The sequence below is a fragment of the Lagenorhynchus albirostris genome, chromosome 19, assembly GCF_949774975.1.
Source record: "Lagenorhynchus albirostris chromosome 19, mLagAlb1.1, whole genome shotgun sequence".
NCBI lineage: Eukaryota > Metazoa > Chordata > Mammalia > Artiodactyla > Delphinidae > Lagenorhynchus > Lagenorhynchus albirostris.
Genome location: NC_083113.1, coordinates 14,188,027 through 14,203,944, shown reverse-complemented (window position 1 = coordinate 14,203,944; position 15,918 = coordinate 14,188,027). Strand labels below are relative to the sequence as shown.

Genomic DNA, 15,918 nt, shown 5'->3' with positions numbered 1-15,918 from the left:
GAGAAGCCCACATGCTGCAACTAGAGAGAAGCCCGCATGCCGCAACGAAAGATCTCACGTGCCACAACTGAGACCCTATGCAGCCAAAAAATAAATAAACAATAAAGTCAGAGTTGGAGATAAGAACTTAGGATGTGTTATACTGCCTTATCATTCCAAATACCTTCTTCCTTTCCAAAGTGAGGAATCCATTTCTTGGGGAAAATTATTAATCTCTGCCTTATTGACCTCAGGCTTGGCTATGTCACTTGTTTGGGCCAATGAAATGGGGATGGAAGTGGTGTGTATCATTTCTGAGCAGAAGTTCTAAGAGCCAGTGCATGGTACACCATGTACTCTTACAGAGGTAAGAAATAGTAATGTCATAGAGACAGGAGTAGGCAGAAGAGCATGTTTCCCCAGATTGCAGCCCCAGATTATTCATCTTCTTGCCCCCCTTCCATGGATACTGAATACAAGGACTCTTTGCAGCTTTTTATCAATGACAGTCTTTGAAAACCAATCAATACAATCCACCAAGACAGGCTAAAGAAAATCACATGATCATATCAATCAATGAAGAAAAAACATTTGCCGGATTTCAACATCCATTCATGATCTTTTTTTTTTAATTGGGCTGTGTCAGGTCTTAGTTGTGGCATGCAGGATCTTTCATTGCAGCACACGGGCTCTTCGTTGCAGTGCACAGGCTTCTCTCTAGTTGTGGCACGTGGACTCCAGAGCACACAGGCTTCTCTAGTTGCGGCGCACGGGCTCCAGAGTGCACAATCTCAGTAGTTGCAGCACACAGGCTCTCTAGTTGTGGTGCACAGACTCAATAGTTGTGGCACACGGGCTTAGTTGCCCCGTGGCATGTGGGATCTTAGTTCCCTGACCAGGGATCGAACCCATGTCCCCTGCATTGGAAGGCAGATTTTTAACCACTGGACCACCAGGGAAGTCCCCATCATGATTTTTTTAAACTCTTAGAAAAATAGGAATGGAAAGGAACTTCCTCAACTTGAAAAAGAGCATCTACAAAAAACCTACAGCTGACATTTACACTTAATGGTGAAACTGAATGTTTTCCCCCTAAGATCAGGAAGAAGGCAAAGATGGCCTCTTTCACCCTTCTTATTCAACATAGTACTACAGTTCTATCCAGTGCAATAAGGCAAGAAAAGGAAATAAAAGACATACAGATCAGACAAGAAAATTATTTGCAGTCAACACCACTGTCTACATAGAACAATGCCCACAGTGGAACTTAATGACTTTTTGGTGACAACTCTCTCTGTGATGTTTCTCCCAGCACATCGCCACCCTGACAATAGTCATCCCAGGTTTAGAACCACAGGAGGTTGGGGTGAATGTAACGCAAACACAATTATAACACATATCCTTAGAAATACTAACAGTTATAGACCGTAGGTCCATGATAAAGCCATGGTCCCACTGATCTGACCCAGACACAGCCTCCTCTAGACATCTTATTACTTAATGTAATGATAGCTTGTGATGCAATGAAATCTTCCATTGTTGTGGCTGAAAACATCCTCAGTGATTTTTTCACTCCTCATTCATTTATTCTTTCATAGTCTCTTCATCTCTCACTTCTCCTTCCAAATGCAATACACGCACACTCAGAGGGCCACAGTCACATACTCAGTTGTGCGGTCACTTATACAGTCACATACAAACAAGGTCAATGTCATAGACAAATTGTTTATTTTCACACATTTTACAAAAAGTACAAGAATAAATATCTTTTAGGGGCTTCAAAAACAAATAGGGATCTGGAAGCAATAATCCAGTGGAGGTAGTTTGTGCATAAATAATATCTAAGATGCTGAGACAGGGCTTCCCTGGTGGCACAGTGCTTAAGAATCCACCTGCCAATGCAGGGGACACGGGTTAGGGTGCTGGTCTGGGAAGATCCCACATGCCGCGGAACAACTAAGCCCGTGCGCCTCAACTACTGAGCCTGCGCTCTAGAGCCCGTGAGCCACAACTACTGAGTCCACGTGCCACAACTACTGACGCCCACACGCCTAGAGCCAGCGATCTGCAACAAGAGAAGCCACCGCAATGAGAAGCCCATGAACCGCAATGAAGACTACCCCGTGCTTGCTGCAACTGGAGAAAGCCCGTGCAGAGCAACAAAGACCCAATGCAGCTAGAAATAAATTAATTAATTAAATTTAAAAAAAATAAATAAGATGCTGAGACAGGTGGGTCTCTGGGGTCAGACACACTGGTCTCCACTGGCAACACATTTCAGGTCCCGGGTGAGGAGGCGGAAGAGGTTGAACACGACAGAGGCTTCGAGGCAGTCCCGGGACTCCTGGGGGCAGAGGGGGATGGCTCAGTAGCTCCCACGTCTGGGCTCCCAGCTGAGCCCAGCCATCGGTTTCCCCTCCCCGGTCACTCACCTTCTTCGGGGCCTCCTGGAGCCGGTGCAGCCAGTGGTGGAGGCGGCCCCGGGGCCTGGGGCCTGCTGTGGGCCGAGCTGGGACCTGCGGGCAGAGGAGGGTGGTGTTGAGGGTGTGAGGCAGGGCCTGGGACAGAGGGGCACGTACAGGTGGCCAGAGCCCAGACGCGGCCCGGGTGCCCCGAGCGCTCACACAGGCCTGGAGCTTGGAGTGGATGTGGTGCAGCGTGTGAAGGGGCTGGTCCAGGATGTGATCCAGGGATGAGTTAGCCGTGGCCTCCAGGACATTCAGTGTCAGGGCCAGCTCCGCCTCCAAGGCCACGGGGCGCTCCCACACCTGAGGAGGAGACAGAAGACAGGTGAGAGTTGCACGTGAGAGAGAACAGGCGAGGAGGCACAGGTGAGGGGGACAGAGGAAGGGACAGTGGAAGGTGAAAGTCGGGGTCAGGTGAGAGCCGATGCGGTTGGCTGAGGGGAAGGGGTCAGGGGACGGGAGGGGAGGGCAGGGAGAGAAGGACGTGAGGGAAGGAGGAGGTGAGGGGCCACCTGCAGAGCGGGAGCAGGGCGAGCAGGTGAGGGCAGGCGGGCCTGACTCTCCCAACTCACCTGCAGCTGCCTCAGGTCCCGGGTCCTGGGGAAGAGGCGGGAGCTGCAGTTCCAGTCCTTCTGCAAGAGCGACTCTTCCTGGAGAGCAAGGGCAAGGTCAGCCCATGGGGGGAGGGACAGAGGGAAGACCCCAGGGAGACTGGAGGATGGCCAACAACAGGAGGACGGGAGGTTGACTTCCAGAAGGACCGCAGAGGCAGGTCCACCGCAGGAGGACAGGAGATCGCCCACCGCGGGGAGGGTGGAGGTCAGCCCAGTGCGGGGAGGGCAGGCCCACCTTCAGCCCAGGTAGCCTGGGAGCGCACAGAGGGAGGGGTGGAGGGTCGCCCACTGCAGGAGGGGTCGGGGGAGACTCACAAAGGCATCCTTGGCCCTCTTGAAGGCCTGCAGCTCTTGCGGGGACAGAGACTTGAACTGGGCCATGTGGCAGCCCCTTGCACCTGGGAGGGCCCCGAGGGGTGAGGGCACAGGAACCGCTCCTGTCCTGCTCGGCGCCACGGTCATCAGCACCAGCAGCAGCCTGCAGCCGGGGGCCATGTCTGTGTTAAGGAAGGACAGAAGGTGAGGGGAGGGAGGGCGTCGCGGGGGGGAGGGGGGAGGCTCTGGGGAGGGGAGGGTCCCAGACAATGATGTAGGGGCTGACCCAGCTTCATTCCTGCTCTCTGGTCTCTGCAGCAGATGGGGATCAAGTGTCGGCTCTGAGGCTGCCGCCTGGGGTCTCTCAGTCTCGTCCGGCGTCTCTGACTTCAGCCTCCTCCTCTGGATCTCAGCTCGCTGCTCTGTCCTTGTCTCTGAACTTCCAGCTCCGTCTCAGGTGTAATTCCTGCCTGAGTTCCATGGCGCAGCTTTTAGCCTGTGCAGCTGGGCAATCCCAGCTGATGTAGGAAAAGTGAAAACACAGCTAGAGGCTGACACTGGCAACAGGGGAGGCGAGCGCTGGGAAAGCCCAGAGCGGGGCGGGGCCTGTGAGCCCTGTGAGCTGCTCAGGGAAAGAGAAACTGACATGGATTCATGTCCCATTTCACCTCCAAGAAAGTGAGTAAGGAAGTCAAAATCAGGGCTGGGGCAGCTTCAGCCCCACACGGCGGGTCTCCTGCGCCGGTGCCCAGGCTGATCTAGGACTGCGGTGGGGAGGGGACAGAGGGACTTCCTTTTTGGCAGAGTCCCCAGTACAGGGAGTAGAGGGAAAAGGCACCTGTAGGAGGTGTTGCCATGAAGAGCCTGGAACTTCCAAGAGGGAGGCTGTCTAGGAGAAGGCAGAAGGTCCAGGGATGCTGCTGCGGGTGGGAGGGAGAGTGAGAAAGGCAAAACACTCGCGAATTCAGAGAGGACACCAGCTGCTCCCCACCCTTCCCCACCTGATACCGATAGAGACAGCATGGGAGCCTGCACCGACCTGCCCTCTGTCAGGCGCACAAGGACCCAGGAATAGGAGGATGTGCTATGAAATTGAGCTGTGACCAGTACTTCAGGGAAATCAGGTGGGGTTGAGAAAAATGCCTTCATTCATTCACCAAGTACCTATTTGCCCTCCCACCCCCGCTTTGGGTCAGACCCTGCTCAAGGTGCCAGGAAGAAAGCATTGAAAAAAGAAAAGACAATCCTTCATGGGGCTTTTTACTGGAGAGAGGTACGAGGTAGCACCTGTCTGGGACACGGGGATTAGGCATGTGGTACGTATTACGTTAGGTAAAGTCAGATAACGGAAAATGAAAGAAGTGAAGCAGGGATGAGAGCAGAGTGCGAGAGGAAATCTGTATTTAATAAGGTCATGAAATGACATTTGAGGGAAGACCTAAAGGAAGTGAGGGAGGGAGGTCTGTGGAGATCTGAGGGGGAGCCTTCCAGGAAAAGGGAACAGTCAGTGAAAAAGAGAAACAGAGACACGCCCCTCCTATGAGCCTGTACATCTCACCCTGTTCACAGAGGCCCTGCCACAATATGGTTTGTTTTCTTTGTTGTTGTTGTTGTTGTTTTTGGCCGCGCTGCCTGCAGGATCTCAGTTCCCGGACCAGGGATTGAACCGGGCCCTCGGCAGTGAAAGCGCGGCGTCCTGACCACTCGAATGGCTGGGAATTCCCTCGCAACGTGCTGCTGAATACTCATGGTAGCACCAAGGACATCCTGTGCTTTGCCTACATTGCAAATACAGAGGACACTGCAGGGACTCAGAGGAGTTAAGAGACTTCTCCAAGGTCACACAGCAAGTAAGTGGTGAGGGCAGGATATTAACTGAGTTCTGTCTGACACCAGAGAGTAACCACTACACTCAACGGCCCCAGTGTAGCGACATCTCCTGACTTGGAGGTAATGGACGTCTCGAACAGAAGGTGTGGAGTCCTTTTGACTATTACTCCCACCCCCTCTTTCCCTCATTCATAATTCCGGGGAGAGGGTGGACCAAAGTCTTCATTTGGGAATGTCCTTGAGCTCTGATACGTAACGTTTTTTAGAAATTTTTTTATTGGAGTATAATTGCTTTACAGCATTGTATTAGTTTCTGCCATACAATGAAGTGAATCAGCCATATGTATGCCTATATGCCCTCCGTCCTGGACCTCATTCCCACGCCCCCATCCCACCCTCTAGGTCGTCACAGAGCACTGAGCTGAGCTTCCTGTGCTTTAGAGCAGGTTCCCACTAGCTAGCTATTTTACGCATGGTAGTGTATATATGTCAGCCCTACCCTCCCACTTCGTCCCACCCTCCCCTGCCCCCACTCTGTCCACATGTCCATTCTCTAGGTCCACGTCTCTATTCCTGCCCTGCAGATAGGTTCACCTGTAACAGCAGGTGGACTTCCCTGGGGGTCCAGTGGGTAAGACTCTGTGCAGGGGGCCCGGGCTCCATCAGTGGTAGAGGAACTAGATCCTGCATGCATGCCGCAACTCAGACCCAGAGCAGCCAAAATAAATAAACATGTTTTTTAAAAATAAAAGCAACAGGGCTTCCCTGTTGGTGCAGTGGTTGAGAGTCTGCCTGCCGATGCAGGGGACACAGGTTCGTGCCCCGGTCCGGGAGGATCCCACATGCCGCGGAGCGGCTGGGCCCGTGAGCCATGGCCGCTGAGCCTGCGCGTCCGGAGCCTGTGCTCCGCAACGGGAGAGGCCACAACAGTGAGAGGCCCGCGTACAGCAAAAAAAAAAAATAATAATAATAATAAAAATAAAAGCAAAGCAGGGATGTGCCCAAGTCACCTACCAGTGTTCTTTCTGGTCAGTTTCTATTAATTGCATCGGCCTTACATCAGGGGAGGACGCATTGCAACAACTGTGAATCCTGAAAATTGACAAATTATCTCAAAATCCCTCAACATCATACTGTTTCTCTTAGAAAGGAAGTTCAGGGGAGTGGTTAGGAGCATGGGAGCTGGAGCTAAACTCTGGGGCTCAAACCTGGCTCTGACCCTCTCTAGCTGTGTGACCTTGGCAAACAGGCTTTGCAGTTGGCCACGAAGATTGCCCATCCACAGATGCAGACAGATTTTAAAAGTGCAATTGTTCTGCATTTACGGGTGTGATTATTTAATGGAGACCAATTATTAAGGCCATTCTGTGGCTTCAGCTGGAAGCTTCAGAAACATTATTTCAATGTATAGTACTCACTGCAAGGGAAGTGTAACAATGCCATGGCATAAATGAGTAAACTGAGGCTCAGAGAGAAGTAATTTGCCCAGACACGCAACACTTAAGGGGCAGGGGCAGAACTGAAACTCAGGTCACCTGATTTCCCTGTCTCAGCATTTTGTGCTGAACAGCCCCCCTCAAAATGATCACGGAATAAACAACCCAAAGAAATGCAAAAATAGTTAATAATTCGCTATAAATTAACAACAGAACACAGAACGGCAAATACACACAGGAACTTCATAAACACAAAACACACCTAAGTAATGGAATTCAAAAAACTACTTATCCAGAGGACTTTTGGCCCTTTCACTATCCAGTCCCTCAGGGAAAGAGACTTCCCCAGCGGGGACGTCCAAGAGTCACATATTCATGGAATCGCAAAGCGGGCACTGAAGGTTCAAAGCAGGGCTGGGACCTGTCATGAGACAGGACTGTTCCTATAACCACAGAAGTAGAAACTGGTCCATGGTACGTGGTGGTCAGCGACCAAGGCGGACACGGACTCCAGTCTTTTCCTGCCAGCCCGGACCCTGGAAGATCTTAGGGCAACGCATCCCCCGGAAATATCGCTGCTTCCGGGGGAACTCGTTGTGGTCTCTGGGAAAAGGGCGCCTCTGGCACCAGCGCCGGCGGGTCCAGGCTGAGAGACCCGCCTGGTCCGATGGGGCCACGGAGGAGGGCGGCGTCCGCAGCCAGGCGCCCCCAGACTTTCGGGTCCCAGGCGGAGCCGCGGCGGGATCACAGACAAGGACCCGAGTGCGCCACCAGCCGCAGGTCCCACGCGAGCAGGCGCAGGAGGTTGAAGATGACGGTGGCTTCGTGGCACCGAGGCGAGTCCTGCAGCCCGGGAAGGAGGCGGAGTGGGGCTGACTCAGGGATCTCCTTCCCCGAGAGACCCCTCTCCAGACCCTCACGGCTCCAAGCCGGGCTCCCGTCTAGCCGCTTTCCCGCCTGCTCCACTCACAGCTGTGCGAGTTTGGGGACGCCTCCTGGGCCTCCGCAGGGACTTCCTCCGGGAGCCTGGCCTGACCAGCTCGAGCTGGAGGGAGAACAGGAGGTTAATGAAGGCGGCGGGGAACCAAGTCCCCCCCCCCCCCCGCAGACCAAAGCCCGGATCTGGGGACACCGAGAGGACGTGAATCGTGTCTGTGCCCGTTTCTGGCCTCATGGGACAGATTCGCAGTCGGGGGGCCTGGCCTCGAGACCAGGCGCGCAGAGCGAGCCGGGAAGTGTGCGGGGCCAGGGCGCGGCGCACTCACGCAGGCCGCCACGTCCCGCCCCGCGGCCGCCAGCAGCTCCAGGGTCGGGCCGACGCCGGGGAACAGCTCGGGGCTCGGCAGGCTGCTCAGCACGTCTTGGGCGTCGGCGAGGCCGCGGGCCACCTGGCGGAGCAGCGCACGGGACTGCGGGCACCCGGCGGGAGTTAGACGGGGCCGCGCGCCAGCCCGCGCTCCCCCACCCCACCCCCACCCCGCCCGCCGCCCTCGGGCCTCACGGAAAAGCGCGGAGGGTCCCTCCTCCGGCGGAACGAGCAGTTGCGCGGCCTCCAGCTCAGCGTCTCTTCTTCCTGCGGGGCAAGGGCTGGGGTGACGCGGAGTCTCCTGGCAAGGGCCCCTGAAGCGCTGGGACGTCGGAGATTCCTGGACGTGGCTGGGGACTGGCCGGGACGGTTGTGCTTATCGTGTCCCGAACCAGGCAGCGCGCCGATGGCTGAGTGGGGCTGAAAGGCACCCGCGCTCCCCGTGCGGAGCCTGTGCCCCGATGTGGAGCCGAGTCCGCCTGGAGGGGGCGCCCCTCTGTGACCCGCACCAAGGCCGTGCATGAGCTGACCACCCGGGCCTCCGGGAAGAGGTCGTGGTCACAATTCTGGACCCTGAAATCTGAGATGTGCCTGCTGGACGCTAGGACGCGAGGGCCCCTCGGGACAAAGTCTGGTGTCTCCGAGCCCGGTGGGCCCGCGGTCCAGGGGGCGGGGGCGTCTGAGCATCACTCACGTAGCGGTCCCTCAGTGCCTTGATGGCCAGCAGCGCCCGGGGGTCCAGGGAGCGGTAGTGTGAGAGGAAGCGGCGCGGAGGCTCCACCACTTCGGGGTCCGCTGCCACGCCCACCGTCACCAAGACCCACAGCCCCACGGCCACCGCGGCTGCGCCACTCGGCCCCATCTCTGCTCCTGCAGGACGCGACGGACGTCAGCGAGCTCAAGGGGAAGGCCCCGAGTCCAAGCCCCTGCCTGTGGTTAGACTTGCAGAGGGACTGACGCTCAGAGCGTGGGCTGTGGACACACGCAGGGGAAGAGACAGGATGGCCCCCTCCTACCCTCAGCCTCTCTCCTCTCCCTCCTCAGCTACAATGTGTCTCTGGAGCCTGGTGCTGCAGCAGGGCCTGCCTTCCACTGTCCTCTGGGTGGTGTCCAGAGTGGTGTCCACCTGGGACAGCGGTGCCTGCACCCTCCGTGGTGGCTTTTAAGTGCCCAGCTGAGAATGGTGAGCAAGCGGGCTTCCCCGTGCAGGGTAAGCTTTCCCAACGTCATTGCTGGCCATTGACTAGCCCAGAGGGTTGCAGGCAGGGGTTTGAGGACTTTACCCACCTGTGGGCCAGTGCCAGCGATGACTCTGCCCCAGCTCTCTGCCACCAGTTCTGGTCTCTGTCCCTTTCTGCATCCTCTCACTTTCTTTTCATCACCCTGGGTGTCCTTATCTCTGTTCTATAATAACAACCAGCCCTTATACAGTGCTTGGTCTTACTGGGCCCTGTTCTAAGTAACTGATATGTACATGTCTCATTTAATGCTCAAAAAATGACACTGCAAGAATTGTTCCACCTCCGATGTATAGATGGGATGACCGAGGCACAGTAAAGTGAAGGAACTTTTCCAAGACACACAGTCAGTGATTGGCAGAGGCAGAATTTGAACCAACACTCAATCCAGCTCCAAAGCCTGATCTCCAAGCCACAACTACCCCTAAATATCTGATTCAGTGCCTCCTTCTCTCTCTCCATTTCTGTCCCCATTTCATTCTGTTTCTCTTTCTTCCCTCTCTGTTTGCCTCCTCTTTTGTCTCTGTCTCTCTGGTCCTGTTTTTGTCTCTGTCGATAACTCCATCTGTCTATCATTCCTTTTTCTAGCAAACATTCAGGCCAGTGTCTCTCTGTCTCCATGTGTCTCAGTCTCTTTGTTTTGCTTTAAAAATAAAATCTACTACTTTTCCTGATAAAATTAGCAAGGCAAGGTCATTGGATAAAGCTAAAAACCCACCTATAATTTCACCACCCACCTGTCTTTCATCACCCCAGATCTGGAACAATTTTTCCAATGAGTAGAAATGTTACATATATTTATTTGTACATATGTTTTCTGATTATCGAAGTAACACATTTGTTATAAAGATTCAGTCAGTAAAAAAATACCATTGGGACTTCCCTGGTGGCGCAGTGGCTGAGACTCTACGCTCCCAATGCAGGGGCCTGGGTTCGATCCCTGGTCAGGGAACTAGATTCCCACATGCATGCCGCAACTAAGGAGCAACTAAGGAGCCTGCCTGCTGCAACTAAGACCCGGTGCAACAAAATAAATAAATAAATATTAAAAAAAAATACAACTTGGAGAGTTAAAGAAAGTCTTTAATCCCACTTCCTGGATGTAATCTTTTTAGCAGTTAGTTGCTAGTTCTCCTCTTTTTTCTTTTTTCTCTTTCTTTGAGCAACTTCTAAATTGGAACGAGTCTGTATAGAGTTTGGTAGCCTGCTCTGTGTGTCTTACCATTACCTCTCATTTGCATTCGCCCACATCTTTAATTGTACTGTATCAGTGAGGTCCCCTGCAGGAAGCAGATGGCCTAATCAATGTAGGATAATCTGTGGTGGTTTAATATCAAGGGTGTTTACAAAGGGATTGGATGGTGAAGAGAACAGAGGAGGAGGAATGCAAGGCCTTGGGGCCCACCCGGATGAGGGTCTGTCATCCCTAGGCCTGAAGGAATGGGAGAAGGGAGGGAGTGGTTACCTCACCTGGGAAGGAGGGAGTCATGTACACAGGGGGAGGGACAGAGAAGTCATGATGCCCCTGCAGGGAGGAAACCTGGGGAATAAATACTCTGACTTTACTCTCCTTCCCCACTCTCTGGCCCTACTGCTAGGCTCCCCATTGGCTGCACCCAACAGAAACCAAAGGCCAGCTTCCTGGGGCCCAGAGGAGGGTGGAGAAGTGGGAAGAGTGAACTTGGAGGGGCAAATGGGAGACATCCTGCATATACCACTGGTAAGGCTTGCATTGTAACAGGATTATTGAATAACCAATCCCCTATTGGTGGGCATTGATATTCTTTCCAGTCTTTTGTTAAAATCATGGATCTCAAGACTGCGGGAGAGAAAGGGAGTCATTTTTTCATTCTTTTTTTTTTTTTTTTGCACGGGCCTCTCACTGTTGTGGCCTCTCCCGCCGCGGATGCGCAGGCCCAGCGGCCATGGCCCACAGGACCAGCCGCTCCGCGGCACGTGGGATCCTCCCGGACCGGGGCACAAACTCGCGTCCCCTGCATCAGCAGGTGGACTCCCAACGACTGCGCCACCAGGGAAGCCCTTTTTCACTCTTTTAATAGTGTCTTTCATAGGGCTGAGTATAAAATGTTTCCAATTCATCAATTTTTTTTCTTCCATGGATCGTGCTTTCAGTGTATATAAAAAATCATCACCATGGTTCCCTAGATTTTCTCCTATACTATATTCTAGGAGTTTTATAATTCTGCACTTGACATTTAGGTCTATGATACATTTTAAGTTAATTTTTGTGAAATGTTCAAGGTCTGCGTCTAGCTTGGTTTGTTTATTTTTTTATTTATTCGCATGCGAATGTCCAGTTGTTTCAATACCATTTGTTGGAAGTCTATCCTTTCTTCATTGAATTGCATTTGCTCTTTTCTCAAAGATCAGTTGACTATATTTGTGTGGGTCTATTCCTGGGCTCTCTATTCTGTTCCATTGATTTGTCTGTCCTTCTACTAATATCACACTGTCTTGATGACTATAGCTTTATAGTAAGTCTTGATGTGAGAGAGTGTCAGTCCTCCAACTTTGTTCTTCTCTTTTAATACTGTGAAAGTTATTCTGGGTCTTTTGAATCTCTATATAAACTTTCACTTTGTCAATATCCACAAATTAACTTGCTGGGATTTTGATTGGATTGCATTGAATCTATAGATTAAGTTGGGAAGAACCAACATCTTGACAATATTGAGTCTTCCTATCCATATTCATAGAATATTTCCATTTTTAGATGTACTTTTATTTCTTTCATCGAAGTTTTATAGTTTTCCTCACACAGATTTTATTTATATTTTGTTGTATTTGTACTTAAGTATTTCATTTTTGGGGGTGCTGATGTAAATGGAATTTTAAATTTCAACTACAAGCTGTTCACTGCTGTTATAGAAGAAAGCCATATAGTTTTTCATATTAATCTTGTATCCTGCAACCTTGCTATAATCGCTTATTTGTTCAGAAACGTGTTTTTAAATACACAGGACTATTAAGAAAACCGATTATTTTGAAACACAGTTACCACAACATTAAAGTAACTTTGTGATAAGTAATACATATGTCTCTTTATTAATGAACTAAATACAAGACATAGCAGTAGGTTTAATAACTACTATACTGTTGAGGGAGTAATGGGAGTAAATGATTTTTCAAGATATGTGCCACAGGACTTCCCTGGTGGCGCAGTAGTTAAGAATCCACCTGCCAGTGCAGGGGACACGGGTTCGAGCCCTGGTCCGGGAAGATCCCCCATGCCGTGGAGCTACTAAGCCCGCGAGCCACAACTACTGAGGCCAAGTGCCACAACTACTGAAGCCCACGTGCCTAAAGCCCGTGCTCTGCAACAAGAGAAGCCACCCAGTGAGAAGCCCGCGAACCACAAAGAAGAGTAGACCCCACTCGCCGCAACTAGAGAAAGCCCACGCGCAGCAACAAAGACCTAAAGCAGCCAAAAATTTAAAAAAATAATAAAAAAAAGATATGTGCCACATCTGTAATGTGTTAGGAAATATCTGTGGCTTCTTTTAGTGACAAAGTCACAGGTTCTGCTAATATTATTGTGGTTTGTTGCTTACATTCATAATGGAAAGACATGCTCAATTTCAGTTTGAGGTCAGTGAAGATGGAGATGCAGCTTTTTCCCATGCAGGTTCACCCTCCCCAGAATCCTATTGTCCAGGAACTCCAGGTTAAGCTAGACCTGCAGTAGTTAAATAAAATGAAGCAGATCTATAGGCACCGACACGGAAAAATCTTCAAGACATATCACACAGTGAAAAAAGTAAATCGCTGAATAATATACACGGTGTGACACTCCTTGCATGTAGAAATACTCATACATACTAAAGCAATTCAGTGGAGAAAACCAGCCTTTTCAAAAAATAGTGCCGGAGTAATTGGACCTCCATAGGCCAAAAAATGAACCTTGACCTAAACTTCACACTAAAATAGAAATTAACTCAATATGGATCATGGACTTAAATGTAAAATATAAAGCTATAAAACGTTTTGAAAAAGTGATGAAGAACATCTTGAGGATCTAGAGCAAGGCAAAGGGTTCTTAGACTTGACAGCAAGGGCTTAATCCATAAAGGGAAAATTGATCAACTGAATTTGATCCAGAACTTTTGCTACGTAAAAGACCATGTTAAGAAGATAGAAGAACGGGCTAAAGACTGGGAGAGAGTACTTGCGAACCACCTATCTGATGAAGGACTAGTATCTAGAATAGATAAAGAACTCTCAAAAATCAACAGTAGAAAATTTAAACAGTCCGTTTGGGAAGGGGCAAAAGACATGAAGAGACACTTCACTGAAGAGTGAAAGATGGGAAATAGGTACATGAAAAGATGTTCAACATTGTTAGCCGACAAAGAGATGCACATTAAAACCACCATGAGATATCATTATACAGCCATCCGAATGCCTAAAAACAAATAAATAAATAAATAAAGTCAAATGCTAACAAGGATATGGAGAAATTGATCGCTTATTGCTGGTGTAAATGCAAAATGGTACAGCCCCTCTGGAAAATAGGATTGGTAGTTTTTTTACAAAAGCTAAACATGCAACTACTATATGACCTAGCAATTGCATTCCTGGGCATTTTCCCAGAGAAATGAAGACTTACATTCATACAAAATCTTGCACATGATTGTTTATAGCAGCTTTATTTATAACAGCCAAAAAACAACCCAGATGTTCTTTAACAGGTAACTGTTTAAAAAAACCCAAAACTGTAGTACATTCATACCATGGAATACCATTTAGCAATAAAAAGGAACAAACTCGATACACACAGCTATCTGGGGATGAGATGTCCAGCACTGAGATTCATTCTGATTAGATTGGCTTAGGTCATATGCCCACCCCCAAATGCAATCACTGTGGCCAAGGAGGCTAACTGAGGTCAATGGCTGCAGCCAAGTCACATATGCCAACCCAGAGACGGGGGGTCAAGTCACCTTCCCCAAACCATTTGGATCTCCAGCTGAAATGGGGGGATGCTGGGATGAGTTGGGGAGAGGTAATGGAAGACTGGAAAGTTTGCACATGGACACATTGGCTGATCTCGTCTAGTGTCTCAGTAGGATTTCCCTCATGTTTTTTTCAGAGTACTTCTGCTTCAACCACTTTGATGTTTTTTAAAACCTCTATGCCTTTGAATAAGGAAAGTATACACTGAAAGACAAAATAATTTTTTTCATATTAATGCTGAGGAAGACATACATGGGAAAAACAGCCATTACTTGCCTGTAATTATCAATATTTATTAATAAACTTTATAATTAATTAAAGGTGGTCTCATGTGGGAAACTTTGCTTTACTTGCCCAAAACATACCTTAACTATTCTGCACATGAATAGATCTGTCTATATAGGTGAGAAGTGGCAGAGCATCACCAGTAATAACCCAGACAGCCTGGGATCACATCTACAAGCTGTGTGAGCTTGGACAGACGCACGGCCTCGGTACCTCAGTTTCCTCATCTTATAAAATGTCAGCCAGTGAGAGGACCTACCTCACAGACTTGCTGGGGAGAATAAAGCAGTAAATACATGAGAAGAGCTTAAAGTGGAAGCTAAGCATACAGGAAGCACTCAGTATGTACCAACTATAATTATTATTAACAGTGGTTGAGAAAAACATGTTTGCAATTCCAATTTTCAACAGCAAATGAAGAATGGTTTTATAATTGGTAAAGGAATACATGTCATTTAATAACAGACTAAGGAAGCCAGAGAGAGTTTGTCTAAGTCCCAGATGAGGAAAGAAGCTGAGAAAACAGAAGGGAAGGATATTTGTGCAGAGAAAGAGGGAAAAAAAGACAGGGAGAGGAAGGATATAATGACAAGAGAGAGATTGAAGAGCAACCATTAGAAACCCTAGTATGGGGACTTCCCTGGCAGTCCAGTGGTTAGGACTTCACCTTCCAATGCAGAGGGCGTGGGTCCAGTCCCTGGTTGGGGAGCGAAGATCTGACATGCCTCCTGGCCCTAAAAACCAAAACTTAAAACAGAAGCAATATTGTAACAAATTCAATAAAGACTTTTTAGAAAATGGTCCATATGAAAAAAAAATCTTTAAAAAGAAAGAAAGAAACCCGAGTATGAACTCCTGACAGCAGGCACTTGTATGGGTACCTCTGCCAAGCTTGCAGCTTCCAGCCAAAGGAAAAGGTGTGTTTTGAGTTCATTCCTAGAGTGCAAAAGAAAGACCGACACACAGAAAAGACAAAACGTGCAGAAAACAAACGTAGCAATTGGCTCAGGAGAGAGGGTTGAGCAGAGTCATCGCTGGCACTGGCCCACAGGTGGGTAAAGTCCTCAAACCCCTGCCTGCAACCCTCTGGGCTAGTCAATGGCCAGCAATGACGTTGGGAAAGCTTACCCTGCACGGGGAAGCCCGCTTGCTCACCATTCTCAGCTGGGCACTTAAAAGCCACCACGGAGGGTGCAGGCACCGCTGTCCCAGGTGGACACCACTCTGGACACCACCCAGAGGACAGTGGAAGGCAGGCCCTGCTGCAGCACCAGGCTCCAGAGACACATTGTAGCTGAGGAGGGAGAGGAGAGAGGCTGAGGGTAGGAGGGGACCATCCTGTCTCTTCCCCTGCGTGTGTCCACAGCCCACGCTCTGAGCGTCAGTCCCTCTGCAAGTCTAACCACAGGCAGGGGCTTGGACTCGGGGCCTTCCCCTTGAGCTCGCTGACGTCCGTCGCGTCCTGCAGGAGCAGAG

The 15,918-nt window shown here is 50.1% G+C and overlaps 2 protein-coding genes across 2 annotated transcripts; both read right to left on the bottom strand.

Moving 5' to 3' along the window:
• Window positions 1–2,224: 2,224 nt before the first annotated feature.
• LOC132509577 (interferon lambda-3-like) lies at window positions 2,225–3,553 on the bottom strand. The gene is made up of 5 exons (XM_060130739.1): window positions 3,374–3,553; window positions 3,017–3,094; window positions 2,604–2,747; window positions 2,412–2,495; window positions 2,225–2,323 (listed from the first exon to the last, which is right to left on the bottom strand). Exons 1-5 carry the CDS (start codon window positions 3,551–3,553, stop codon window positions 2,225–2,227), a joined length of 585 nt encoding a protein of 194 aa, XP_059986722.1.
• Window positions 3,554–7,383: 3,830 nt separating this feature from the next.
• Window positions 7,384–8,807, bottom strand: LOC132510330 (interferon lambda-4-like). Its single transcript, XM_060132227.1, has 5 exons — window positions 8,640–8,807; window positions 8,141–8,212; window positions 7,905–8,048; window positions 7,610–7,684; window positions 7,384–7,482 (listed from the first exon to the last, which is right to left on the bottom strand). Exons 1-5 carry the CDS (start codon window positions 8,805–8,807, stop codon window positions 7,384–7,386), a joined length of 558 nt encoding a protein of 185 aa, XP_059988210.1.
• Between the last annotated feature and the right edge of the window lie 7,111 nt (window positions 8,808–15,918).

Excerpts from the sequence above, each read along its gene's own strand:
- LOC132509577 (XM_060130739.1), bottom strand. The coding sequence starts at position 3,553 with ATGGCCCCCGGCTGCAGGCTGCTGCTGGTGCTGATGACCGTGGCGCCG. Across the intron at positions 3,095-3,373 it reads AGAGGGCCAAGGATGCCTTT|GAAGAGTCGCTCTTGCAGAA; the intron begins GTGAGTCTCCCC and ends CTTGCTCTCCAG. Across the intron at positions 2,324-2,411 it reads TCCAGGAGGCCCCGAAGAAG|GAGTCCCGGGACTGCCTCGA; the intron begins GTGAGTGACCGG and ends CTCTGCCCCCAG.
- LOC132510330 (XM_060132227.1), bottom strand. The coding sequence starts at position 8,807 with ATGGGGCCGAGTGGCGCAGCCGCGGTGGCCGTGGGGCTGTGGGTCTTG. Across the intron at positions 8,213-8,639 it reads AGGCACTGAGGGACCGCTAC|GAAGAAGAGACGCTGAGCTG; the intron begins GTGAGTGATGCT and ends CTTGCCCCGCAG. Across the intron at positions 8,049-8,140 it reads GGGACCCTCCGCGCTTTTCC|TCCCGTGCGCTGCTCCGCCA; the intron begins GTGAGGCCCGAG and ends GGGTGCCCGCAG.